General features: G+C 46.2%; 1 protein-coding gene across 7 annotated transcripts in view; it reads right to left on the bottom strand.

Annotated features, from left to right (window-relative positions):
* Positions 1–22,740, bottom strand: part of SFXN5 (sideroflexin 5) — a 105,799-nt gene extending 83,059 nt beyond the window's left edge. The window contains exons 1-3 of one of the 7 annotated variants that reach the window (XM_037027239.2): positions 22,567–22,740; positions 12,169–12,237; positions 1,350–1,427 (exon numbers count right to left, since the gene is read on the bottom strand). In XM_037027239.2, coding sequence (XP_036883134.1) covers positions 1,350–1,427; positions 12,169–12,237; positions 22,567–22,665 — 246 coding nt within the window. In that variant the 5' untranslated portion in view covers positions 22,666–22,740. The other 6 variants (XM_037027238.2, XM_037027235.2, XM_037027236.2 and 3 more) reach the window with 6 other exon arrangements.
* Between the last annotated feature and the right edge of the window lie 929 nt (positions 22,741–23,669).

Here is a 23,669-nt window from a genome sequence, read left to right as displayed (position 1 = left end):
AGAATTTTCTCTTCAACCTATCAATTATCTTCAAACTATCAATTAAGGCCGAGTGCAGAATTACACCCAGGTACAAAAGGACTCAAATTTTCTTTCCATTTACTCCATATTCAGGAAGCTACTGGAAGAGGCGTTCCACCAAAATGAAGGTATACACCAAGGGAAGGCCTGGAGCTGGAAGAGGTGGGCTCCAGAAAGGAAAATTTCAAGAAAAAAAAAATTGAAGGAACTGAAGGACAGGAGTCTTCATATTGAAAGAAAGCACTGAAAATATCAAAAAGCTAGTAGAGGTTGTAATAAGAATTAGAGATGGTGCAAAGAAAACTATGCCAGTGAGAAAAAAAAAAAAGAGGCCTTAACTATGAATACTGAATAACCAAAGACCCCCAAAACCATGAAAATCATAGGGAAGGATGACGAGTCTGGGGAGAGAAGTGTGGTTATGGAGGTGAATAAGAGAGTTGAATCCTCACCTACTGTGATAGATAACACAAAAGAACAAGTTGAGAAATAGCAGTATAGGTAAGCATATTAGTTTGAAATACAGACTTCTACATGAAGTAACAGCTAAAAATATTTATTTCTGGGGAACAGGAATGGGAATTGGAGAGGGTTGGGCAGCATACTATTCTTCCTTGAAGAGTTTTCGTACTATTTGGCCTTTTGAACTGTGCACACATATTACTTTGGAAAAAAAGTGAAATTAAATGTTAAGTTTTTGAAATAAAGTTTATGAACAGAGAGAAAAATGTTGGCACATTAACCATCAGTCTCTATAATCATTAAAGTGCCCTAAACTACATCCCTCTACCTTTCTTCAAAACCAAACACAACCATCAACATTTCAATTAGCTCTAGTACAAGTTCCTACACGCTATAAACAAAAATGGAATTACAGTGTCCTAGCCTAATCCCCACTATCCTCCCCCATCTTTCCCACTTTCAACTTGAACTTTTGGTAGTGGATATGCTGGGAAATGTTTAAAATTGGTTCTCTGGGGGAAGAAGTCCTGGTTTGTAGCACAGCCAATTTCCATGTGTAAATACCCCCACATGGCTTATTTCAAGCTACCACTGTGATGTCACTGAATGTGGAACTGGGAAGAGACACACATGTCAGCTCCACCAAACTTCTGCCTTTGGGCCTCTCCAGCCTTATTTGCCTCCATGATTCTCCCCAGACCCAACACATGGGAGAGACCTGACCATCTCCTCCAAAAGCCAGAAGTCCACAGGGGTATGAAGCAGAGGAGAAGTGGATAATGAAGGGTAAGGAAGTGGTTCTGGCTGCAGGGAAAAGGTTGTGAATTTGTCACCTTCTTTCCCCTCCCAGCCTCCAGCAGAGTTACCTGTTCATTGGTGACCCCTGGGCGCAGGGTCCCATGCTTGTAGTCCTCTAGCAGCTGCACAGCCTCTCTGAGACGCCTCTGCAGGGGAAAGAAAAGGGACATTGAGTGGCATAGATCTAAGGGCCCTGTAACTCTTTTCCCTTGCAAAACAATCAGGGATACCACCTACATGTCCTTCCATAGGGAAATGGCTGACAGTGGTATAATAATACCATGGAACATTATTTGGCAATGTAGAAAGTGAAATAGATTTACCTGTGATTTCATAACCATATCGCCAACATATTTTGTTGAATGAGAAAATGAATTGCAGAGCCGTATGATGCCATTTGTTATACCAAACAAAACACACACACACTTAGAAAACACTATTTTCTATGGGAATATTTATATGTGTAAATGCATTAAAAAAAACACCAAAAAAACCTCTAGATGAAGAACCCAAAAAAATTGGTGACAAGAGGTGCCTCAGTGTAGGTAGGAGGAATGGGCCCAAATTTGGCAAGGGGTGTCAGAAGAAAATTTAATTTTTATTGTAACATTGAAAGTTTTCACAAAGAGAACATATTTATGTAAAAATTATCTAATTTCTTTTCAACATTTTAAAGACACTAGCAGAGATTTACATACCTAAAGTACACACAGCTACAGTAACTGATGAGAAGAGAAGGAAAAAAAGAGGATAGAATTGTACTGTTTTAAAAATATCAAAAACTAAGGGACTGCCACAGTAATAAATGGCAGCCTTTGTCCACCAAAATATTTGTATAGGAATATTCATAGCAGCACTATTCCAAAGGCCGCAAACTGCCAACAGTTCAAATGTCAATCATAGACAGGATAAGTAAATAGACAGGATATGCACACAATGAAACATGATACAGCAATTGTAAAAGCACACTACAAACACATGTCACAATGTGGGTAAATCTCACAGATGTAATGTGGCAGAATGTATTCCAGAGATGGCCACCCCGATATCTCCCATCCCCTGTGCTCCTCTAGAACCTTCCGACATCCCCATCAAGAGATAGAGTCTATGTCCCTTCCTGTTGATCCTGGGCAGGCCTTTGCGACAGCCTCAACAGATGAGTACAGCTGAGGTAAGGCTAGGTCACCTTGTTCTCTGGGATTGGTAGCTCTTTTGGAACTCAGCCACCATGCTGTAAGGAAGCCCAAGCAGTCTCTGGAGTGACACATGTGGGTAGGAACTGAGGCCACAGCCCACAACTCTGGCTGAGCCACCAGTTGATGGTCAGCACCAACTTGTCCACCATGGAAAGGAGCTAGAAATGGGCCCTCCTGCTCCCAGTCAAGCAACCCTAGCTGATGCTGCATGGAGCACAGACAAACCATCCCCTCTAAGCCTTGCCCAAACTGAAGATCAGTGAGCAAAATAATGGTTATTTTAAGGCACTGCATTTTAGGATGATTTGTTACATAGTAATAGAAGGCTGATATACATTAATGATAAGCAAGAGAAGCCAGAAGCAAAAGAATGTCTATCAAGTTCAAAAACAGGCAAAACTAACTTATGGTGGTAGAGGTCATTATACTGTTACCTTTGTTGGGGTGAGTATTGGTTTGGAAAGGGCATGAGGGAACAATCTGGGGTAATGTGTCCATATCTGAGTGGTGGTTACATGGGTATAAACATATGTCAAAATCCATTAAACCATAAATTTAGGATTTGTGCATTTCACCACAGGTATGATGTACCTCAAAAAATTAACAAGAAACAGCAGTCCTAGAAGGCAGCCATGCCAAGGTTAGATGAAAAACCCAGATATAAGGGATGCCCAGTGTGGGGGAAGAAATCCAATGAAGCCACCCTCCTCCCCTTGCAATAGAAGGACGAAGCTGGCTGAGCATGGGACCTTGGAGAGACCACCCATAAGCCCTTGGTTTGAAGGCAGGATGCAGCAGCAGGAAGGGCACCCAGTGGGGTGACAGGCATCCGCTGAGCCAGCTGGCAGCACAGCCTTGTAGCCTATGGGAAATGATCAGCCACCTCAGGTACTGTAACAGCCTGGACAAGCCAGCCAGGCCACCCTGACCCTTTAGGGCTCTGTGGGAAGTACCTATGGCCAGAGCTGGTCTAACCAGGGGCATTAAGGAGCCTGGAAAACTTTTCTTGGGAGCAGACTAACTGCTGGGAAGTACTGCTCCTCCCCTTTCAAATGTATGCATATCAGTTCCAAAATTCCAGAGTCCAGTTCCCAGAATCTGCTTCCAAAGTGGAGACAGCTTTGTGTTTTCAGGGTTCCCCACCCCACCAGTTAATCCACGGTGTTCAGAGAATATTTGAGAAAAATATAGAAAAGCACAAAAAATTATTTTAAGTCACCTGTAAACATACCATGGAGGTGACTCCTGCAAAAGTGAGGATGTTTTTCCTTCTAAATAGAATAAATTTGCTTTGCAGCAAAATGAGATCATGTTGATTGTTTAACTTGCTTAAGATCACACTGATAGAAAGTGTGCAGTTTAGTATTTGAACCCAGAGTTTACAGACCCTTGCTCAGCCCCCACGCCCCTCAAAAGCTCCTAGTGATGCCGCCAGCTCCCCATCCAGGCCCAGCCTCCGCACCTGGACAATGAATGCCCTACTTTTCAGTGCCGAGCACTGAATGGCCCCGTGTTCTCATTATTTTCCCACTCCAGGGATTCTCCTGAGTTCCTATAACAACGTGGCCAGATTCCATCTCATTTTACACGGTCATCAAAGGGAGGCCTCCTGCCACAAAGTAAGTTCCAAAGAGCCCTGATCCTGGCGTGCGTTGAGGGAGAACTAGAACCCAAGTTCCTCAAGACAAGTCTGAGAAGGCAGGACTGAGGGAAGCTAGAACGCTCTCCGCCTCGGGGCCTTACTGACCCTCAGTCAGGGCCTCTGTCAGAGGCTGAGGGGCTGGGGCTCCAGGCCCCTCTGTGGTGCAGCCAAGGCCCAGGCTGCTGTCTTGAGAGGCCGGGAAGGCTGGCTGCTTGGGGGCTGGTCTTCTCACTGCAGAGAAGGGGGCCATCTTCAGGGAGACTTGAGGGCTGGGAGGAGGGCCTCCCTGCTTTAAACCCTCCTCTCAGCAGGACGCACTGTGAGGCTTGGTGGAAGAGCCCTGGGCCCTTGAGGGGTGGGGGCAGGGTGAAGTTTGCAGGAAGTCTTTTGACCAGGAACAAACAGGCAGCCAGACCTTGAATGCAAAGATGGTGAGGGGTCCTGCCAGGCCCAGAGACAAGGCTGTGGGCTCTTCTCTACAGGCCTGGGACAGGGGGAGGGATGGTGCAGGTCACTGCTTCTCAGACTCCATCACTGGCCTGCCTGCCTCTAGCTTGCCTGCCAGAAAAGTGTCACCAGGAGGGTGTCTCCTTATATGGAGGAGGCATGATCTCCAGAAAGTCCCTCTGGAAAAGCTGACCCTAGAGAGGTAATTTGAATGGAGGAGAAACCTGGCCCCAAGAGTCCTGCCACAAGGCCCTGAGGGGAAGGAGAAGGAAGCCAAGGGACATGCATGGAGAGCTAGGGTGGTGGCCAGAGGGGGCAGGAGGCCAGGCAGGACAGGAATGGGGACAGAGAGACACAGGGAGAGAAGGGCACAAAAGGGAAAGCTGGGGAAAGAGCCATCAGAAGCACAACTAATCTTTCCTGTGAGGGAGGAGGGCGCCGTAGCCCTACCCCTCAGCTAAATGCAGACTGAGTGTAACCCCTGGTTGGCTAAGGAGGGAGGTCAAACTGATTTAAACATTTAACTTGTTATAATAATATCGAATATATTACATATATGATGGGAGTAACAGCACCAGGCAAGGATGTGGGTGGTGCCAGAAATATGTCACACCCTTCTAATAAAGGGAGCACCCCCCCACCAGGCCCACCTGTGTTCCACCTCCTGACCCTGCTCACACTGCTCACTTCACAGGACACCCTTCCTCCCCATCAGCTCATCACCATCCCATCTGTCCTTCAAGGCACAATGCCACCTTTGCCAGGAATCTTCCAGAAATGTTCCCTCCCTCCTCTGAACAGAGAGCATTTAGGTTGCTCCTCTCCCAAGACCCTGCCACTTGCCACCTGCGTGCCCGGGTTACCTGGCAGAGACTGCAAAGTGTGAGGAGCAGAGGACTGAGTTTGGGCACCTTTGCAGGTCCTTGGGACCAGCTCACCCCAAGCCCATCACCAACACAGGACCCCTGCAAAATGGGGATTTAACAAAAATGAATGATTGAGGCTGCTGGGGGTAGAGGTGAAGGATATGGTCAGGTTCGGAAACCAGGTTTCTAAGCAGTTGGCCAAGGCCCCTTGATGGTGAAGCTGGTTTTACAGAATCCCAGGATTCCAAGAGACTGTGTCCTGCTCACAGGGGATAAGAACACCCCTTTGCATATGTCTATCGTAGAGCCATGTAGGCTATCCCTTCCTTGAGACAACTGGGGCCAGAGAGGGAAGGGCATTTCCATGTCCAGGGCCACAGACCGAGTGGGTGGCACTTAGAAACACTCAGTTCCTTCAATCCCAGTCCTGAGCCATTTCTACAAGGTCAGCATGGAAGAACCTCCTGTCCTCTTGACAGCAACTGAGGGAAGGGTGGTCTCCCAAAGAAACCACATCAATGCCCGCATCCCCTCAAAGCTGATACCGACTGGGGCAGGGCACCCCAGGTAAGAAAAGGAAGGGTCTTCTTTACTCTCATTCAAGTCAGGCCGGGCCTGACACAGAGAAATTGAGCAGCATGTTCAGACAAAGCGGGTACGATTGAAACATGGGCATATCAGGCAAAGTGGGGAGTTTGGGAGTTGCAAAGCTTGCAGAACTAAAAAAGGGGAAAAAAGTAGTGTCAAGGGTTGGGGAGAATGGCTTGGCATTGGGGTATGCATGAGAAGACAGTGCAGGAATGGCTGGCAGGGGCCAGCAGGTAATGTCACATCATACCTTGACTATTCACCATCCAATTGTTCTCACCTGGCAAGTCTTGCATCTGTCAAGGTCAGAGTCATGCATTCTCACCTTGTCTGCACCCAGGGCTTGAACTATTCCTATACTGGCCCCCAAGCAGTGTGACTTGGGGCCCAAAGTTAATGATTTATGTTCAGGCAGAGTCCCAAGCCCTTCTCTTGTCTTCCCAAGCCTTCCTAACTCCTTTCTTGTCCCCTACTAGCAGTCCTGCGACCCCCCGTCATGGTTATGGTTATTTGTACTGAGTTTGGTCTTTGGCTCCCACCAACCACAAGCCACTCTCTGGGTGGCCCAAGGGGAGGAGAAAGCAGGGACACATGGGGAGAAGTTCTGCTCTCCCTGCGGCTGACCTCTGATCACCTTCAGGGGGCCTGTGTGAGGTAAATCAGTAGAATTCTGTAAGCATGCCAAGTGGTACACCCCTTTAGAAAATAAATCTGTCCAACTATCCTAAGAACTTCAAAAACAATCATGGCTTCTAGCCTGGAAACCCTACTTTTGGGAATTTATTCTAACAACTTAATTCAGCAGAAGTGAAAAGTGATATGGCCAAGACTGTTTTTTGAAGGAAAGCAAAAGAGAAGAAACAACCTGTTAGATCTAGAAGTCTAATGGGGATGGCTGTTTATACTATATAATAGCACTTGATTTTGAAAAATTACAAAGACTAGGAAATGAAGGAAAAACGCAAATAAAAAATCCATCTTCAATATAATAAGCCAAAAATGTATACAAGTGGGCAAGAACTTGAAGTGTATAAAGGTACTAACATTGGGTATTTTTAAACGAAAAATTTTATTAAATATATTTAAATTTTGTCTGGAATGCATGTAAGTAGACACCCTCACTCACTACGATTGAGAGTATACACGGATATAATCTTGGTACAGGTTGCAACAATCTGCAGGGCAATCTGACAGTACATATCAAAAGACTTCAAATGTCTTTCATTTAGAAATCCCAATTCTAGGAATTTATCCAAAGGCAAAAAAGAGAAATATGGGAAGACTTATATATAAGGATATTTATTATAATATTATAATGGCAAAAAACTTTAAACCACCCAAATGGTCAACAGTAGAGAAAATTAGGAATTAAATTATAAAATAATCACATAATAGATCACTATGCAGTAATTAAACACATTTTGAAACAACATTTAATAACAAGGAAAAATGCTCATGATATGCTATACCAAAAAAGTATATATCATGTATACATATTATGTAAACATATATATCATATATGCTTTTCTCTACATATAATATATAATATAAATCACCCTTATTTTGTACATACACATGCACCGAAATGTTAATGTTGATCATTTCTGGCAGGTGGGAGTATGAATAGCTTTTATTTTCTTCTTTAGACTTCCACAGACACCAGTCTTTAGGGATACTAACAGAGCCACATCACATCAGGAGGCATAGCCCGTTGACCTCATTGTTGGTGATGCTGAAGCTTGGTCACCTATTAAATGGGTGGCTTCCAAGCTCTCAAGTGTAAAGGTACCTCTTCCCCTTTGTAACTGCTAAGTAATCTTCAGGGTGGTACTTACTTGAGAGCATATGAATATCCTGCTTCCCCAAACCTTTCATTTTATGGAAATTGCATTATCCATTAGTGATCCTGGATGGATTCAGTTATTTCACTGAGGGTTACACTATGGCTATTTCCTTCTACATTTATTAGCTGGCATTCTTCTGGGAAGGGGAGCTTCGCCGTCCTACATTTTTAGTATTACTATGGACTCATGGATTTATCATCATCATTATTATTCAATGTATTATAATCCATTGCTTTTATTCTTTTTAATGCTCAAACTGTCCCAAATGTGGCCAGTGGGTTTCCCTTCAAGCCAGTTTTCGTGTCTCCATCATTCTCAAGAACTTTCTCACTTTCCAGAGCAATCTCCCTTGACCCAGATGTGGATCTGGCCATCTTTCCAAGAAGCCCTGGTTCCTCTTAGTGGGTAGCAGTGTTTAGAAACCAGCATCTGAGTGCTGTGTTCATTATTACCAGGGCATCATCATTTCTAGGCCCATTCAGTGAAGAAAGCCAGGAAACTGGGAAATACAGAATTGGTAAATGTGTGTGTGTGTGAATCATGAGTTCACACTGATACCTCCAGTTCAAATACACCACATGAATCTTTCCCCTACACTATATTTGTATCTCCCTACTCCCATGATAAGAACCCTGGTTCATAAATATAAGTACTTATTTATTCTACCCTACAATACACCCCAATAAGTTTTAGACTACTACACCTATACTAGTAATGACTTAGTGTTATTAACACTATTTCAGTTAGTTTTCTATGCCCTTCAAAATTGTAATCTGTCAACCATTCATTCCCTTAAATATTATTGACTTCAGAATAGCAAAGCCCTTTCATCTTCTCCACAAGTAACAGTAACTTAGATGTCAGCTGGTTCAGCCTTGACCTTAGAGATAGAGATGGAATTCCACGACCTATGAGGAAAGTCAAAGCTGGGCCTTCTGCCAGCTCCTGGTGGTTTCCTTCCTTGAGCCTGATCCTGCACACATGGCACCCTCAGGAGACTCACAGCCACTCAAGACCTGCTACCAAATAATCTACTCTTGCAGAAATTTTGTGAGCTAGGCAGACTTTACTGACAGCTTCCCTGGAATGACAGTGGAGGGGACATTAGTGTGACATGGCAACAACTTCCACTGCACAGAGGCCTGACCAATCTCAAAAGAGCCCCAGCCACTGGCTTTTCAGCTCAGCCTGGTTCCTTGCTCTCCTTCCCACTGCTTTTTCCCTATTCTGCCTTCTCTCTCCTCTCTCTTGTAGGATCAAAGAGCACAGTTCTTCCCTTCTGTCAAGCAGACCAACTTCCTCCTACTCTGAAGCCTTGCTCAAGACATTCTTAGAACAAAGACAGCCTTCTTCCTGAGAGAAATAATAGTGAATAAAATTTCCTCTGCCTCATTACACAAAGAAGGATTGGAATCTTTTTAAAGCCTGGTCAGTTATAAATTATAAACAAGTAGCTGCAAAATTCTCTTAAGACGAGTCTATCCATCGACTCAGCTAATGCCCCTCAGAAGCAGGTCATTGGACAGCTCAACCTGCTCAGGATCTTTCCATCTGGGGAACCTCCAGCTTCCAGAACAATCGCTCCATGTGTTCGACTGTCTTCCCACCCTCACAGGCTGACAGGCCTGTCCCGATCCCCTCCAACTGTGCAGCTATCTCCCCACACTCCCTCCCAGAACACCATCCAAAGACCATGGGAGACAAAGAGTGTTCTGTAAACGTGAACCATGGTCTGTGGACTGAGCCCAGTGGAACAGGGAGCCTGGGCCTCCTGGCAGTGCCCCAGTTCATGGGGGAGGGGCTCAGGTAACAGATTCTTCCCTTTCAGTGCTTCTAATTCCTTGGTGCTTTATTTCTCGGTGCTTCCACGCAGGTGGCTTAAGCGTGGACTAGAACCAATGCATGTAAAATGCTTAGAACCAGTGAGGGCCTGAAGGCCCCACTCACGGCTCTTCCACCACCCATGGCTGTTCCACAGTTTGAGGAGCCTAGAAGAGCTTCAGTGGGCAGAAACTCTGAAAGGCCAGCAGGTAGTGCTGGGAATAGTCCTTGACTGGGGTGCAGCAAGGAGGGGAGGTATGGATCATTCTGGGAAGCCTATCAGAATCTTTGATAAAAGGAGGGAACATGCAAAATTTGAAAAACATGCTAAAATTGCTGTTGGCTGTTGATTGGTTATTTCCTAGTCAGTGAATAGTCAAGTTGCTTTGACATTTCAATTACTGATAACAGGCCAAAAAGGGTTGAGAAATGTACAAGAATGTTAGGGTCTTTCAAAATGCAAGACCTGAAGAAGAAAGATGTGATACCGGAGGAAAGCAGCAGAATGAAATGGTCTGGGAATGAAGAGGAGGGTGGGCTGGAGAAGAGAGAAGGTGTGAGCCCCCTGGCATAGGTAACATGCTGCCCTATATTGCCAACCCATCCTCAAAGCTCCTGCCTGTTCATGGTAACTGGGGAGCACTGAAATGCTTCCTCACTGCCTAAGTCTTCCTCCCCTATCTCTCAATGTGCCCCAGTCTTCCAGTAGCACCTCTATCCTTTGAGTTAAACATGGATCTCCACTTCCTCCTTTCCCTGCGATTTATGTTGGGGTTTATGTTGCAACTGTATCTAGTTTTGCACCTTTCTGGAAAGTTACAGAGTGGTGCAAAACTAGATACAGGTGCAACCTGGGCCCTTTGTCCTGCTTAGATGCAGTAGGAAATCACGTTATCAGGGTAATTCCGACATTTCATGTTACTGGGCTGCTGCCTCAGGCACAGTGGGGATGGGTGTAGGTCCTTGTTGTCTCTTTCCATCATGGCTTTTCCCTCCCAGAGCTGATAGTTCCAGGGCTGAAACAAGCCAATGCTCAACATGGAGATGTGCAGAGAAGTGCTGTCAACTCAGGCAGCTGACTTGGAGGTTCAGTGACTTTCCTTGGGATAGGGGGGGCCCAGGGCAGGAGCTCTGGCCTTCTGCCAGCTGAGTAATGTTGGGAGAGTTACCTGAATAGGACACAAACTGGCTAAGAATAAAGGTTCTGGAAACAAGCTTACCTGGGTTCATATGCTGGCTCCACCACTGGCTAGCACCATGTGCATGAGCCTTAACTTCTGTCTCTTTGTTTCCTCATCTGTAAAATGGAACTTATAACAGTATCTACCTCAGAGGGTTGCTTTGAGTTAATCTGATGACCTATGCATATAAAATGCTTACAACACTGCCTTGCTCACAGTAAATGCTTAATAAATATTTGCTATTTTATATATGCATGCATTCCTACACACATTTGTAAATATGCATACAAAGGCTATAGATACACTTCTTATAATGGCTGAAATAAACGACATAAATTTAAATTTGACAATATTAGGTATTGGTGAGGATGTAGAGCAACTGGAACATTGCCAATGGGAATGTAAAATGTAGAGCCACTCTGAACAACAGTTTGGCAGTTTCCTATTAAGTTAAACATACACTTTCCATACTTACTGTGTGAGTTAGTGATCTGTTCCTAGTTATTTACTAGAGAGAAATGAAAGCATACATCCACACACAAAATGCTCATAGCAGTTTTATTTACAATTGCCCAAAATTGTAAACAGCCCAGCTGTTCATCAACAAGTGGATGGATAAACAAATTCTGGAACATCCTTTCAATGGAATATTACTCAGCAACAAGAAGTCATGAACTATTGGTACACAGAACAATATATATGAATCTCAGAAGCATTACGCTAAGGGTAAGAAGTCAGACACACAAAATTAACTACTGTAGGATTCTATTTATATAATATTCTAGAAACAGGAAAACAATAAGGACAGAAAACAAGTGGTTGTCAGAGGTTGGGTGGGGGCAGGGCAGATCAATTATAAATAGGTATGAGGGAACATTTTAGAGTGTTAGAAATGTTCCACATTTTCATTGTGGTGGTGGGTATATGGCTGAATATGTTTGTCAAAACTCATAGAATGGTCTACATACAAAAGGAAATTATACCTTAATAAACCTAACATTACCTATGAGAGGAAGGAAATGGGTAGAGAGAGTATATAAAAGATACTTTATTGTTCAACTTAAACACTTCTGTACTGTTTGAACTGTTGTAATGAGCATGTCATTCATGTACCAGGTAATAACTTCATTAAAATGTGAATAGTAATAATGATATATATCTACCTTGAAGGGATGCTGTGAGATCCAAATTAAATGAGATAATATGTACAAAGCATACACACTGATGATCCATGGATCTTCTGAAGTGACAAGAGGTATAAAGGCCAAGGGGCCTCCACTGAGAGGGACAGCCATGACTTACCTCAGTGACAAAGAGCGTACGAGGGTCAATGATGTCCAGGAAGTGCCTGAAGCGGCCATAGAAGGAGGTCTGCAGGAGGGGTGGGAGAGAAGAGATCAGCTGCAGTGCCCCATCCTCCAGAAACTGGGGGGCCCGCCCTGCAACCCACCCTTACTATTAGGGTCCCACAGTCCCCAGACTCCCCATGTGGGGAATGAATGCCCATAAGGTTTGCGTTTCATGACCCAAGGGCAGCTTTCCCAAGTCTGAGAGCTTCTAAAGTAACTCATGAAAACCATGAAGACAGTGACCGTCCCAGCTTTTCTTTGAGGTGCCTCCCATTCTTCCCCCTCTTGCCCCAGTACCCTGAGATCCTTTATGCAGCTGCCAAGCACCACGGAGCACGCAGGCTGAGGTGAGCTCTGGTTCCCAACACTCTCCCAAGATGGCCTCCCTGCCTTCTTCAGGCTCTGCCCCCAGGGGAAGCCCCCCGACTCCACAGGCAGAGCTCCAGCACCATGGCTCCCCCTTCATCCTTAGCCCTGGAGCTGCTGCAAGGCCCAGAACTAGGGGCCAACTTCCCGTAGCTTTGCCCAGAGCAGGGGCCCTGGAAAAGGAGGGCTTTGTGCAAAGCAGGCCACAGGCATTAGAGCACAATGAAAGGAAATGGAGCAATGCTGGGCCCTCTGCCCTAGGGGCAAAGCCAGTCAGGCAGAGCCAAGCTCAAGGGGAAGAGAGAGGGCGCCAAGCTGGAGAACAAAGGGGAAAGCTGCAAACACTGAGGGCTCATGCCTGCTACCCTCCAGGCTCTGCCCCAGATTCTCCCTGGAGCCTCGCAGCTCCCTCCGCCGCCCCGCGCCCCCCCCCCACCCCACCCCCCGCACCATGGAAGAAACTGAGCCTCCACACTCCCTCCTCCTGCTCACTAGGACACCAGACCCTGGAGCCAACTTCTGCTCCTTTCCACTCCCAAAAAATACCCTACACCAGGTCCCAGGTCTCCTCAAAGTCGCCTCTACACACTGGCCCAGAGCCACCTCCATCTCTCCCCGCCTACTCCATCCATCACATGCTGCCCCTCACACACCAGATCAAGCATCAGCACCATTCCTAATTAAAATAGTTCCTTCTAACCTCTTGTAACTCAGATGGCCTAAACCATTTCTTCACTTATACACAATCTACTCTGGTCCTGACAAAATTTCACCTCTAAGAATCTAGTCTAAGGAAATAATCAGAGACGTTCAAGGCTGATGTCATAGGTATATGCTGAGGATGCTCAACGAGGCATTATTTTAAAAGGTGGGTGGTTAAATAAATGATGGTTCATACATATTACTGAACACAATGCATCTATTTAAAATCATGTTTTCATACATTTATGACATGGAAAAAAGCTTATGATTTGGTGAAATGCACATAAACAGGATGATTCCAACTTAATATATTGACAAGTAGATAACATAGACTTAGGTGGATACTAAGTGAATAGCAAAGAGACACAGTGACATCCAGATCCTGGTCTTTAATAGACCAGGGTTTCTTGGAAAAGTGGCTGATTCCCAAGCTGAGGCAGGGAAGGCACGGAATGAGACCAGTACGTTTCACTGTGCTGTAAAGTAATGAAGAGCTATCCCACAAAATGATGAGGACATGCTCAACAGACTGATGAGGGGTGGATGGACACCATGTGCTCCAGGTACCCTGAGAAGTTTGCAGTATCACTCACACAGTATTCTGCAGGGACTGAATCTAATCGTGAGAAAATTCAGACCAACCCAAACTGAGGAGCATCCCATACACTAATCAGCCTTCTGCATCGCGTCAGTGTCACAAAGACAAAGGAAGACCGAGGAACACTAAATGCAACGTGTGATTCTGGTTTGAATCCTAGAAAAATGCTCTCAAGGACATTACTGAGACAATGGACAGAACTGGAATAGGAATCATGGATTAATAAAAGGACTGTATCCATATTAAATTTCCTGGCTATAATAACTATACTAAGGTTATTGCTGTAGACTGAATATTTGTGTCCCCCTCAAAATTCATGTTATCCTAACACCCAATTCAATAGTATTAGGAGGTGGGGCCTTGGGAGGTCATTAGGTATGAAAGTAAAACCCTCATGAATGGCGTTAGTGCCCCTATGAATGAGACCCCAGAGAGCTCCTGCCCCTCCCGCCATGCAAGGACCCTGGAGAGAAGATGGCTATCTATGGACCAGCCAGTACCTTGAGCTTGGACTGCCAAACTTCCACAACCTTGAGAAATTAATTTCTGCTGTTCATAAGCCACCCAGTCTGAAGTATTTTTGTTATAAAGGCCTAAGTGGTCTACACAGAAAAGTAAGTGAATGTTCTTGTTCTTATGATACACTGAAGTATTAAGGGATAAATGAATATAACCTACTCTCACATGGGTGAGAAAACATAACGCGTAACATATACAGGGCAGCAGTAAAATCTGGAAATGTAGGTACTATTATTTTATTTACAGATTGAAGATGTCCTTGATGATATCATGTATATTTGCTATGCTCCAGGACTTTATGATCACTTTTAGACAAGGAGAATAATAAAGGAAATGTGACAAATGTTAAAAACTGATGGATCTAGGCAAAGGGTACATATGGAAGTTCTCTCAATTCTTCTCGCAACTTTTCTATAAGACTGAAACTGTTTCAAAATAAAAAGCATAAAACTAGGTTTTTTTAAAAATTAGAAGAAAATATATTAAAATGTTAACAGAGATTGCCTCTGAGTAATAGGAATAGGTATGATTTTTATCTCTTTTTAAATTGCTTGTAAAATGAAAAAAATCAGCATTATCTATAATATATAGAAGCAATATTCTATTTTTAAAATATATATTAAACTTAAAATAAAAATGAATATATTTCTTGATTATAGGCTCATTCTTCCTGTGCCTTCCTTGGCTCCTGGTCTAGGGTCCCACACCTAGAAGGGGCTCCACAAACACTGCCTCAGTAATGAATGAGTGGGTGGAGAAGCAGCCTATGGCCTGGAGGCTGCTTAGAGGGAATGGAGCAGGCTGGGCTTTGAAGGAAGAGTAGGATGTAAAAGGGACAACAGTATGGCCGCACCTCAAGGAGGAAAGAGGATGAGCAAGGGGCAGGTGAGGGCCTGGGTGAAGCAACTTCTTGAAGACAGTCCAGTGGAATCTTCTAGCTTTGACTTCCCCTGTGGTCTGGCATTGTCTTCATACTGTCCCGGCCCTCTGGCCCTCTTGTGTCACTCTCCACCACTGCCACTGGGAAAGAGTCACATTTTGCTCCATAGACATCTATATATAACCCCTTCTGGGCTAGGCTCAGGGAACACCACCATGAACAAGCCCTCAAGAAGCCTGGTACATTGAGAGAGACAAAAAATAAATAAATAACTACAAAATACTACGATCAGTGCTTAAATGAGGTATCAGAAAGTGCAGTGAAGACACAGGTTATTTCTTTCAGAACCTCTAGGCTTCCCAGAGGGGCTGTGACAAGCAAATGGACGATTTACCAAGCAGAGAAGGTATCAGCAAGAGCTCACAGGCATGAAGGCTGGAGTCAGAAATAAGACATTTTAGAAAAACAGGGCAAGGCCAGCAACAGATAAGATTTGCCTAGAATGTTTTGATAATTTTTTAGAATGAGCACTGTAGTTCCCTGGGGAATTATATTATTGTATTTATTCAATTTGTATGCGTAAGTACCTATTATGTACAAATAACTGTGCTGAGAAATGCAAGGTATACAGAAATAAAGATCCATCCCAAGCCCTAAACAATCTTATAAGGTAGTAGAAAAAAAGAGAAGAAAGGAGGAAGGAAAAGAGGAGAAAACTACCAGATTTGTGTAGTTTATTCATTCATTCACCAAATTGCTCCTGAGGACCTACTGTGTGCCTAGCACTGTGTTAGGTCCTGGGAGTACAGCACAGCTGACTGGCTGGGGAAACAAGGAAGAACAGAGTCATGGACAGTGTCTGGATTTCCAGTTAGACACTGACGCTTATTAACCAGGCTAAGGAAAGCAAGAAGCGTACTGATTTCATGAAGGGAAAAATAAAAGTTCTTTATTGGTCATGTAAGTTTGAGATATTTAAAGGGTCCTCCAGAAGTAACTTTTCAATAAACACTTGGAAACAGTAAGATTTAAAGAAGGGGGTTCTGAACTGGAAATGCTAAGCACCAATGACAGTGCCCTAATCCAATCAACCTAAGACCCCCCCAGGACAAATGTGTGTGTGACACTCAGGTTTACTGACTTTCAGTGATGAGGGAGGCACACAGCAGAGGAAGTATGGGACACTTCACCAAACAAAGAGAAAAACCGACTTAATATAGAATTCTGGGGAAAGGTGGAGTAAAGTTTAAATCAAGTGGTACTTTAATAGGCTCAAAGCAAAGCAAAGCAAAGAAGAAAGGGATCCACATGGGTCTGGACTGAGAAGTATAAACAGGATTTTCTTGGGATCTACAAAATCAAGATAAATGTGTCCAGAAACTCCTCATTTCAAGCTCTGCACTTGGGTTAATTCTGAGTCAAAGTGACTTAGACCCACCAGTTGAGAGAGGGATGTTTCATTCCTACTAATAAGTTTAAATAGCAAAGTTACTGGCACTCTCTGACCTTGGAGAATGCTTTCTCAGTGAGTATGAATGACTGGTCAACTCAGAGAAGGAAGTCCTTGAGATACTTCATGGCCACTGATGGTCCCTGTGAGAAACTCCGTTTCTTTGTAGGGAGGTGACTTTATGTGTCTGTCCACCCAGCCTGATAAATTACTTTCTCAGTCTGAGTTCATTTTTATTTTCTCAATAGTTTTAAATGTATGGCCTTTTATCCCCCCTCCAAAATTTAGCCTCTTTCTTTACCTGATCGGTAAGTGGATGTTTTTCCTTCCCTTGTTCTTTACCAGAAGAATGAATCAGCCAAATGACTCTGTCTTCCCCTTCACAAGAAAGGTGAGTCAGCTAGTTCTCAGAGGGGCTCGGGGCCTGCAGAAGACTGCAGCCTCCACACCTCTGCAGCTCCTGGGGAGAACAGACCTTGGGAGCAGCCGCTGAAGGCAAAGTCCCAAGAAGAACCTGACAACCCTCCTATCCCCAGACATCGAAATCACTGCTCTTCTGGGTCAGGAATAAAATATTCACTGTACCTACAGCTCAGATGCAGAAAGGCTGGACCATCTTGATAGTCCTCAACCAGGCTATACATTGAATCACCTGGGTATTCCAAAAAAGAGACTGTACACCCATGGATTTGATGCTTATTGGCCTGGGATGGGCTCCAGGCATCAGTGTCTGATTGAAAACCTGCCCAGGTGATTCTAAACGTGCAGGAGGGGTTGGGTGCCACTGGACTAGACAGTGTTGACCCTGTCCAAACCATAAGCCAGCCCCAGGCCGAGTCCTGGGAAACAGTCACTCTCTGGCCATTAGGATGTAAATGATTAAAACACATAACTACCTGCAAGGCACTTTCATTTTACAACTTTATTTCCAGTAAACTATAAGAGAAATTTCCCCATTGCCTGCCCACTATCAGCCCACACAGTCTTCTCAACCTTGAAGTGCAGAATGCCCTTTCCTGACCAGCAAGCTCCCCATGCCCCCGAGAGAGCCCTGTGCAACCCACCTGCTCTGCCACAACAGGCCTCGGTCAATTTGGACCCAGCACACACAGCGTACCCATAACTCCAATCATCTTAGCTGATGAGTGAGTTTGCCAAAGGAGCAAGGGAGTTCAAAAACAAAACAAAATAAAACTTATTTCTAGACAGACTGAACACAAATGGGAAGAAGCATGTGTGTTTGTTTCCTACCCTGGGGCCCTGGCTTGCCAAAAATGGTGTCTGAGAACTGAAGAGAAAAAAAGAACAAGTTCAGGAGAGGAAATAAGCAGAGGAGGAGGAAAGAGAGCTTCCCAGGGTTCTGTCCTGCTGTTCTCCTCCCCTCAGTGAGGCAATATAAGGCAGTGATTACAAGCATGGCCTTCATGTTTACAGGTATGACAGGGGACAGAAGAACATGCTGAACAATACCACAGAAATACCATCTAGCCACATTCAGAATGAGGGAAATTCTACACACCAAATAATCCAACAAATAGAAAAAAAGAGGGAAAGAGAATCAATAGATTAGAAGCCATAAAGGAGACATATCAGTGAAATATAATATGTGAACCTTCTGAGATCCTGGTTTAAACAAACCAATTATTTTAAAAAATGATGTGACAATCAGGGAAATATGACTAATGCAATGGACTAAATGATTGTGTCCCCTCCAAAAGTTGTATGTTGAAATCCTAACTCCCAAGGGGATGGTATTGGGGGATGGGGCCTTTGGAAGGTGATAAGGTCATGAATGGAATTAGTGCCCTTATTAAAGAGACCCCAGAAAGATCCCTCCATTCTCTGCCACATGAGGTTCCAGCTCGAAACCAGAAAGCTGGCTCTTATCAGACACCGAATCTGCTAGCACCGTGATCTTGGACTTTCAGCTTCCAGAACTATGAGAAATAAATTTCTGTCGCTTCTAAGCCGCTCAGTCTCTGGTATTTTGTTACAGCAGCCCGAATGGACTAAGACAAATAGTGACTGATTTGATCACCTTTGATGATATTAAGAAATAATTATTTCAGGTGTGTTAATGGTATTGTGGTTATGTTAAAACTATCAAAAAACCTTCTGATATCAGTGAAAAAGAAGATACTTCACCTCTGTGATATTCTTCCCCCAAAGCCATAACTCCAGTCTAACCATGAGTAGGACACCAAACCCAAATTAAGGGACATTCTACAAAATATTTAACCAGTACCTCTCAAAACCGTTAGTCATAAAAAGCAAGGTAAGTTTGAGAAACTGTTACAGACCAGAGGAACCTTAGGAGCCATGATGACTATATGTAATGTGGGATCCTGGAAAAGAAAAAGGACACTAGTATAAAAAATAGTGAAATCCAGTAAGTCTGGAGTGTGGTTAATAATAATGTTCCAAGTTGGTTTCTTAGTTTGCACAAGTGTACCTTGGTAACATGAGATGGTAATATTAGCGGAAACTGTCAGGGCTTCACAGGCTTTCTGGATCATTTGAATTCTATAAATCTAAAATCATTCCAAAATAAAAAAATAATTACTAAAAAACACTAAACAAAAAAGTCCTTTATTTTTTAGAGATACCTACTAACAGGTACAATGAAATGATGGGATATCTGGGCTGGGTTTTAAAATAACTCACTGGTTGGGGGTGCGGGGTATGTAGCTGAATTGAGATTGACTTTACATTGGTAATTGTTGAAGCTGAATGATGGGTGCCTAGGAGTTCACTGACAATTGTCTCCACTTTTGTATGTTTGAAAACCTCCATAATAAGAGTTGACAATAAGCAAATAAGCAAACAAACATGGACTCCAGAGGCAGACTGCCTAGAAAGTTAATCTGTGTGCTGCAGTTTTCTCCCCTATAACTGTGCATGTCTCACAGGGCAGTTGTGGAAACTAAATAGGTTAATACACAAAAAGCCTGGAACAATGTTTGGCTATCATCACCATCCTATGCAGAGAAAGATGGTCACAGACCAAAGCACATGAAGGCAAGTCATCTTTGTCCACCCTCTGATGCTGTGTGGTGTCCTTTCTCCCCCTGCCCTGCTGCACAGGGAGATCTTTGAAGGGTGAAAGGAAGCAGGGCCCTGGGGCGACTCCAAGGAGTACGGAAAGACCTTGGCACCCAGTCTCACAAAAGTGGTGAGACTCAGTGAGGATCGAGAGACTTTGGTGGCATCCCTGGTGTGAGCTCCAGAAATGGATCCTGGATTATGAACCACTCAGGGTCTGAGGGGCTGAAAGCAACCAGTATGATGGTTTGAGATGGTGGGTGGAGGTTGGATTCAAGGAAGAAACGGTCAGTAGGGATGGGCCATACAGGCCTTTGGGGCCCTTTCAAAAGTGAAGTCTTTGTCTCTGAAGCAGGGGAAGCTACTGGAGGGTGTTTAAGTGTGTGTGGGTGGCAGGGAGTCACCTGATCAGACCTGCGTTGGAGGCAGGAGTCACCTCCTGAGGACTGCCTCCAGAAAAGGGAGGGCCTGGAATGGGGCCAGCGTGAATGCAGAGAGCACTCTCAGGCTTCCCTCGCAGCTCAGGAGAGAGATCATGGGGAACTGGTCTAGAATTTCAGCCGTGGAGACCGGTGGACTTGAGAGCTGTTTTAAGAGATGAGAACTCGGAGCCTCTGGTTGTATTGAGAAGTTGAGGGAGAGGAAGGGAAGTGTACAGGTGACTGCCAGGTCTCTTTGGACACAGTCAACTGGATGGCATGTTGGGCTGCCTGCACAGGAGAGAAGTGTGTGGGAGAGGATGGTTTGGAGGGAAAAGGAGAAGTTCCTTAAGGTGGATGAATCACACACACTGTGCTTTATGAAGGTCACCGTGCTGGAGGAGGGGCACTTCAAAAGCAAGCACCACACTTTTATTGCCCTCAGGGATGGTGCCAGATACCAGCAACGGCTGCCTGGGTGGAGTAGTCTCAGGTGTGCATTTATGGCTCCCAGAGGTGATCTGAGCAAAGGACTCAGTCAATAAAGTTCTCAATAAGTGTTTGCTGTGTGACAAAATGTCCTGAAGAGCTACAGGAAGAAAACCAACCCACAACTCTTAATTTAGCACATCACTGTTTGTTTGGCTCCACCTCAGGGCAAGATGGAAACAAGGGAGGGCAAGGTCAACCTTTCATCCAAAGGTGTACTGCACACCAAGTAACCACATAGAATGCCAAGGACCACAGAGCAGACTGTCAGTAAAGGCTGACCTATGAGGATCCCGTTCAGGGTGGCCAAAGAGGTGGAAGGAGGAAGTCAGTGATCTGGTCCAGGGGAAGAAGGACAGACGTGTTTCCCAAGGAGGTGGGCCTGACGGAGCCTTGAAGGATGAGTAGAATGTGTATGGAGAGCCGGTACAGGGGGACAGCCAATGAAGGGTCACTCAAGTCTAGGCGAAGGCACCCCTGATGGTATCGCCCTGGAGTGGCACCGGACACTGGCAGGAAGACGCCAGTCAGTGTCGACTCAGACACCTACATGCTGAGATGGCTTATTTTTTAGAGATCAAAGTCCTGTTTAAAAACAGTGGGAACATTTTCTCAGGAGGGTGTGGAGCACAGTTCCTTAATTACCAGCGAAGCTCGATGCACCACTTTGCTGCAACCAGTCCCTCTCCTACCACCACCAAAAAACAAAAACAAAAAACCCTCACAACACCGACCTTCGTGCAATTTCCCTTCTTCTTGCAAACTTCTTTCTGTCTGGCTCTGCTGCCCCCCGCCCAAAACAAGCTCAGTTAACTTCAGCCAAGTCTCTGCCGCTTCCCTAATAAAACTCGGTTTCCTCAGCGCTGGAGGCAGAGTACGGAGGAAATGCGGCGGCCCGCGGCGTGGGAACCGCCCCTCCCTGCCTGGATCCGGATTGCGGGTTCGATCTCCGGCTCCGCCGCCGAGGGCGAGTTAGTGATGCCCTGTCGGGGGTCCCGGGACTAAAGGACCACTGTTACCGTGCCCGGAGGAGCCCGACCGGGTCGGACAGAGCGCAGCCTTCGGCGGCCCCAGGACCCGGGTGCGGGAGAGCCTCCGCGGAGGTCGCAGCGACTACAGCAGCGGCGGCGGCTAGTACCTCCGTGGGAGGGGGCTGGGGAGGGTTCTCGGCAACGAAGACCCTCCGAGCGACCCGCGGCCCCATGGGATGACACAGCGTTTCCTCCGCTCCACGGCTCTCCCTGCACATTCTCACTCCATCCCCGGCAGGACCCCAGCCGGTCGACCCGCTGCGTCAGCGAATCCCCCGGCGGAGAGGACAGGGGTCGCCGGGCCGCAGGCAACACTCGGCTCGCGGCCCTAACCCCTAGTGCATCGTGGGCCCGGCTTCGGGAGCGTGACCACGGGATGCGGATGCTGCCCGGAGGCTCTGCCAGCAGCTCGGAAACAATATCAGTGCCCACCGGGGTAAAAAGTTGGAAGGCATCTCGGCCACGCCAACTTCCCATCCAGGGCCGGACTCGAACTTTCCGCCCAGAGTGGCGGGCTGCACCGCCCAAAGGAACCCCGCAGATGCTGCTTGGACCCGGGTGCCCAGGATCCCCGGCCGCGGCCGTGGTGGCCAATCGCAGAGCGCCGCGGGCGGGAAAGGCTGGAGGGCTCCGGCAGCCGGGAGGTGACGGCACAGACGCCCAATAAGAAGCCAGGGTGGGAGTCCTCTCCCACTCCGCTGACCAATGGGAATGGCCGCAGTTCCTGAGGCAGTAGCTGCAGGTTCCCTGGTGGCCGCGGGTCGCAGACCTCAGGGCTAAAGGAAATTTTGGAGAGGAATCTGCCTGCCCTCCCTGTACCACCCGTCGGCCCTCAGACCACAGCCCGGTTCTCACCTGCTGGAAGCGGGGTTTTCCCAGCTGGAAAGGAGGTGCATCAGTCGAGACGTTAGCGGTACTAGCCGCCGCCGCTGCTGTAGTCGCTGTATCCGCCATGGCCACTGACGCCCGCAATCTCCGGCCCTTTTAAAATGTCCCTCCTCAGCCCCCGCCACAGCTGCTTCTCCCGATTGGCCATAAGCAACCGCAGCGAGCCGGAGGCGCAAGGGGTTGTGGGGAGTGTAGTTTTTCTCCTTACAGCGCTTGACAACCCTGGACTGCGGAGAGTTGCACGGACTCAGACCGCGTCTCGGTTCCCGCCTCCCGTTTTGCAGGGATCTGCAGTCCGGGAAGAGTGTGCGTGTACGACTGTCAGGTCCCGACGGGCCACGGGGTGGACCCCTCTCTGGTTACCTGCCCCTAGAAGTTTGAGTTTCTGTGGAGGGCGTCGCTCCTGGAGCTGCAGCCCAGAAGAGCCCTACTCAAGCGGGTCCCACCAGATGGGACGAGATGGAATAGGACTCCAGGCGGAGCGGGTTAATCTCGAAAGGCATTCTGCAAGGAGCTGCGCTGAGGAATCTTGCAGTTTCTTCTGTCCCCCCTCTGCCCTTCCCCTTGTGCTCTCCAGCCACTCTGACACTCGATTCCTGTAGCATGCTGGGCCCTCCCCAACCCTTCAACATTTTCTGTACCCAGGCTTCTTTCGCCTTAAAGTGGCTCTCTTTCTGGCCTCAGCCTAAGCAGTGCCCCTCCCAATCCATCGCCCTACTTCCACAAAATCCACTTAATGCTTCTTGTAGCGCCCAGCACTTATCTTTTGCAGCCCTTGCAATTATCCACGGTCTTGATTATCTGTCTTTCCTACTGTAAGGTCCACAGTACAGGAGGTTGTGACTTTTTGATTCACTGCTAAGTCCTCAGTGCCAGGCATGGGAGGACTCAGAGCAGGGACTCTTTTATTTGTTGCCTGTGTAATTAACAGGGACTTAAGGCCTTAGCAGCCTCCATGTCCTTCGGCCAACCAGGCAAGATCCCTTCCCAGCCTAATTCCTAGGCAGTGGGGAGTCGGGTTCAGTAGTTTATCAAACACAAGGGCCTTAGGTGAAGGGGAGTACTGCAGA

Source organism: Manis javanica, chromosome 1, assembly GCF_040802235.1.
Source record: "Manis javanica isolate MJ-LG chromosome 1, MJ_LKY, whole genome shotgun sequence".
Taxonomy (NCBI): Eukaryota; Metazoa; Chordata; class Mammalia; order Pholidota; family Manidae; genus Manis; species Manis javanica.
This window is presented reverse-complemented; position numbering and strand designations above follow the sequence as displayed.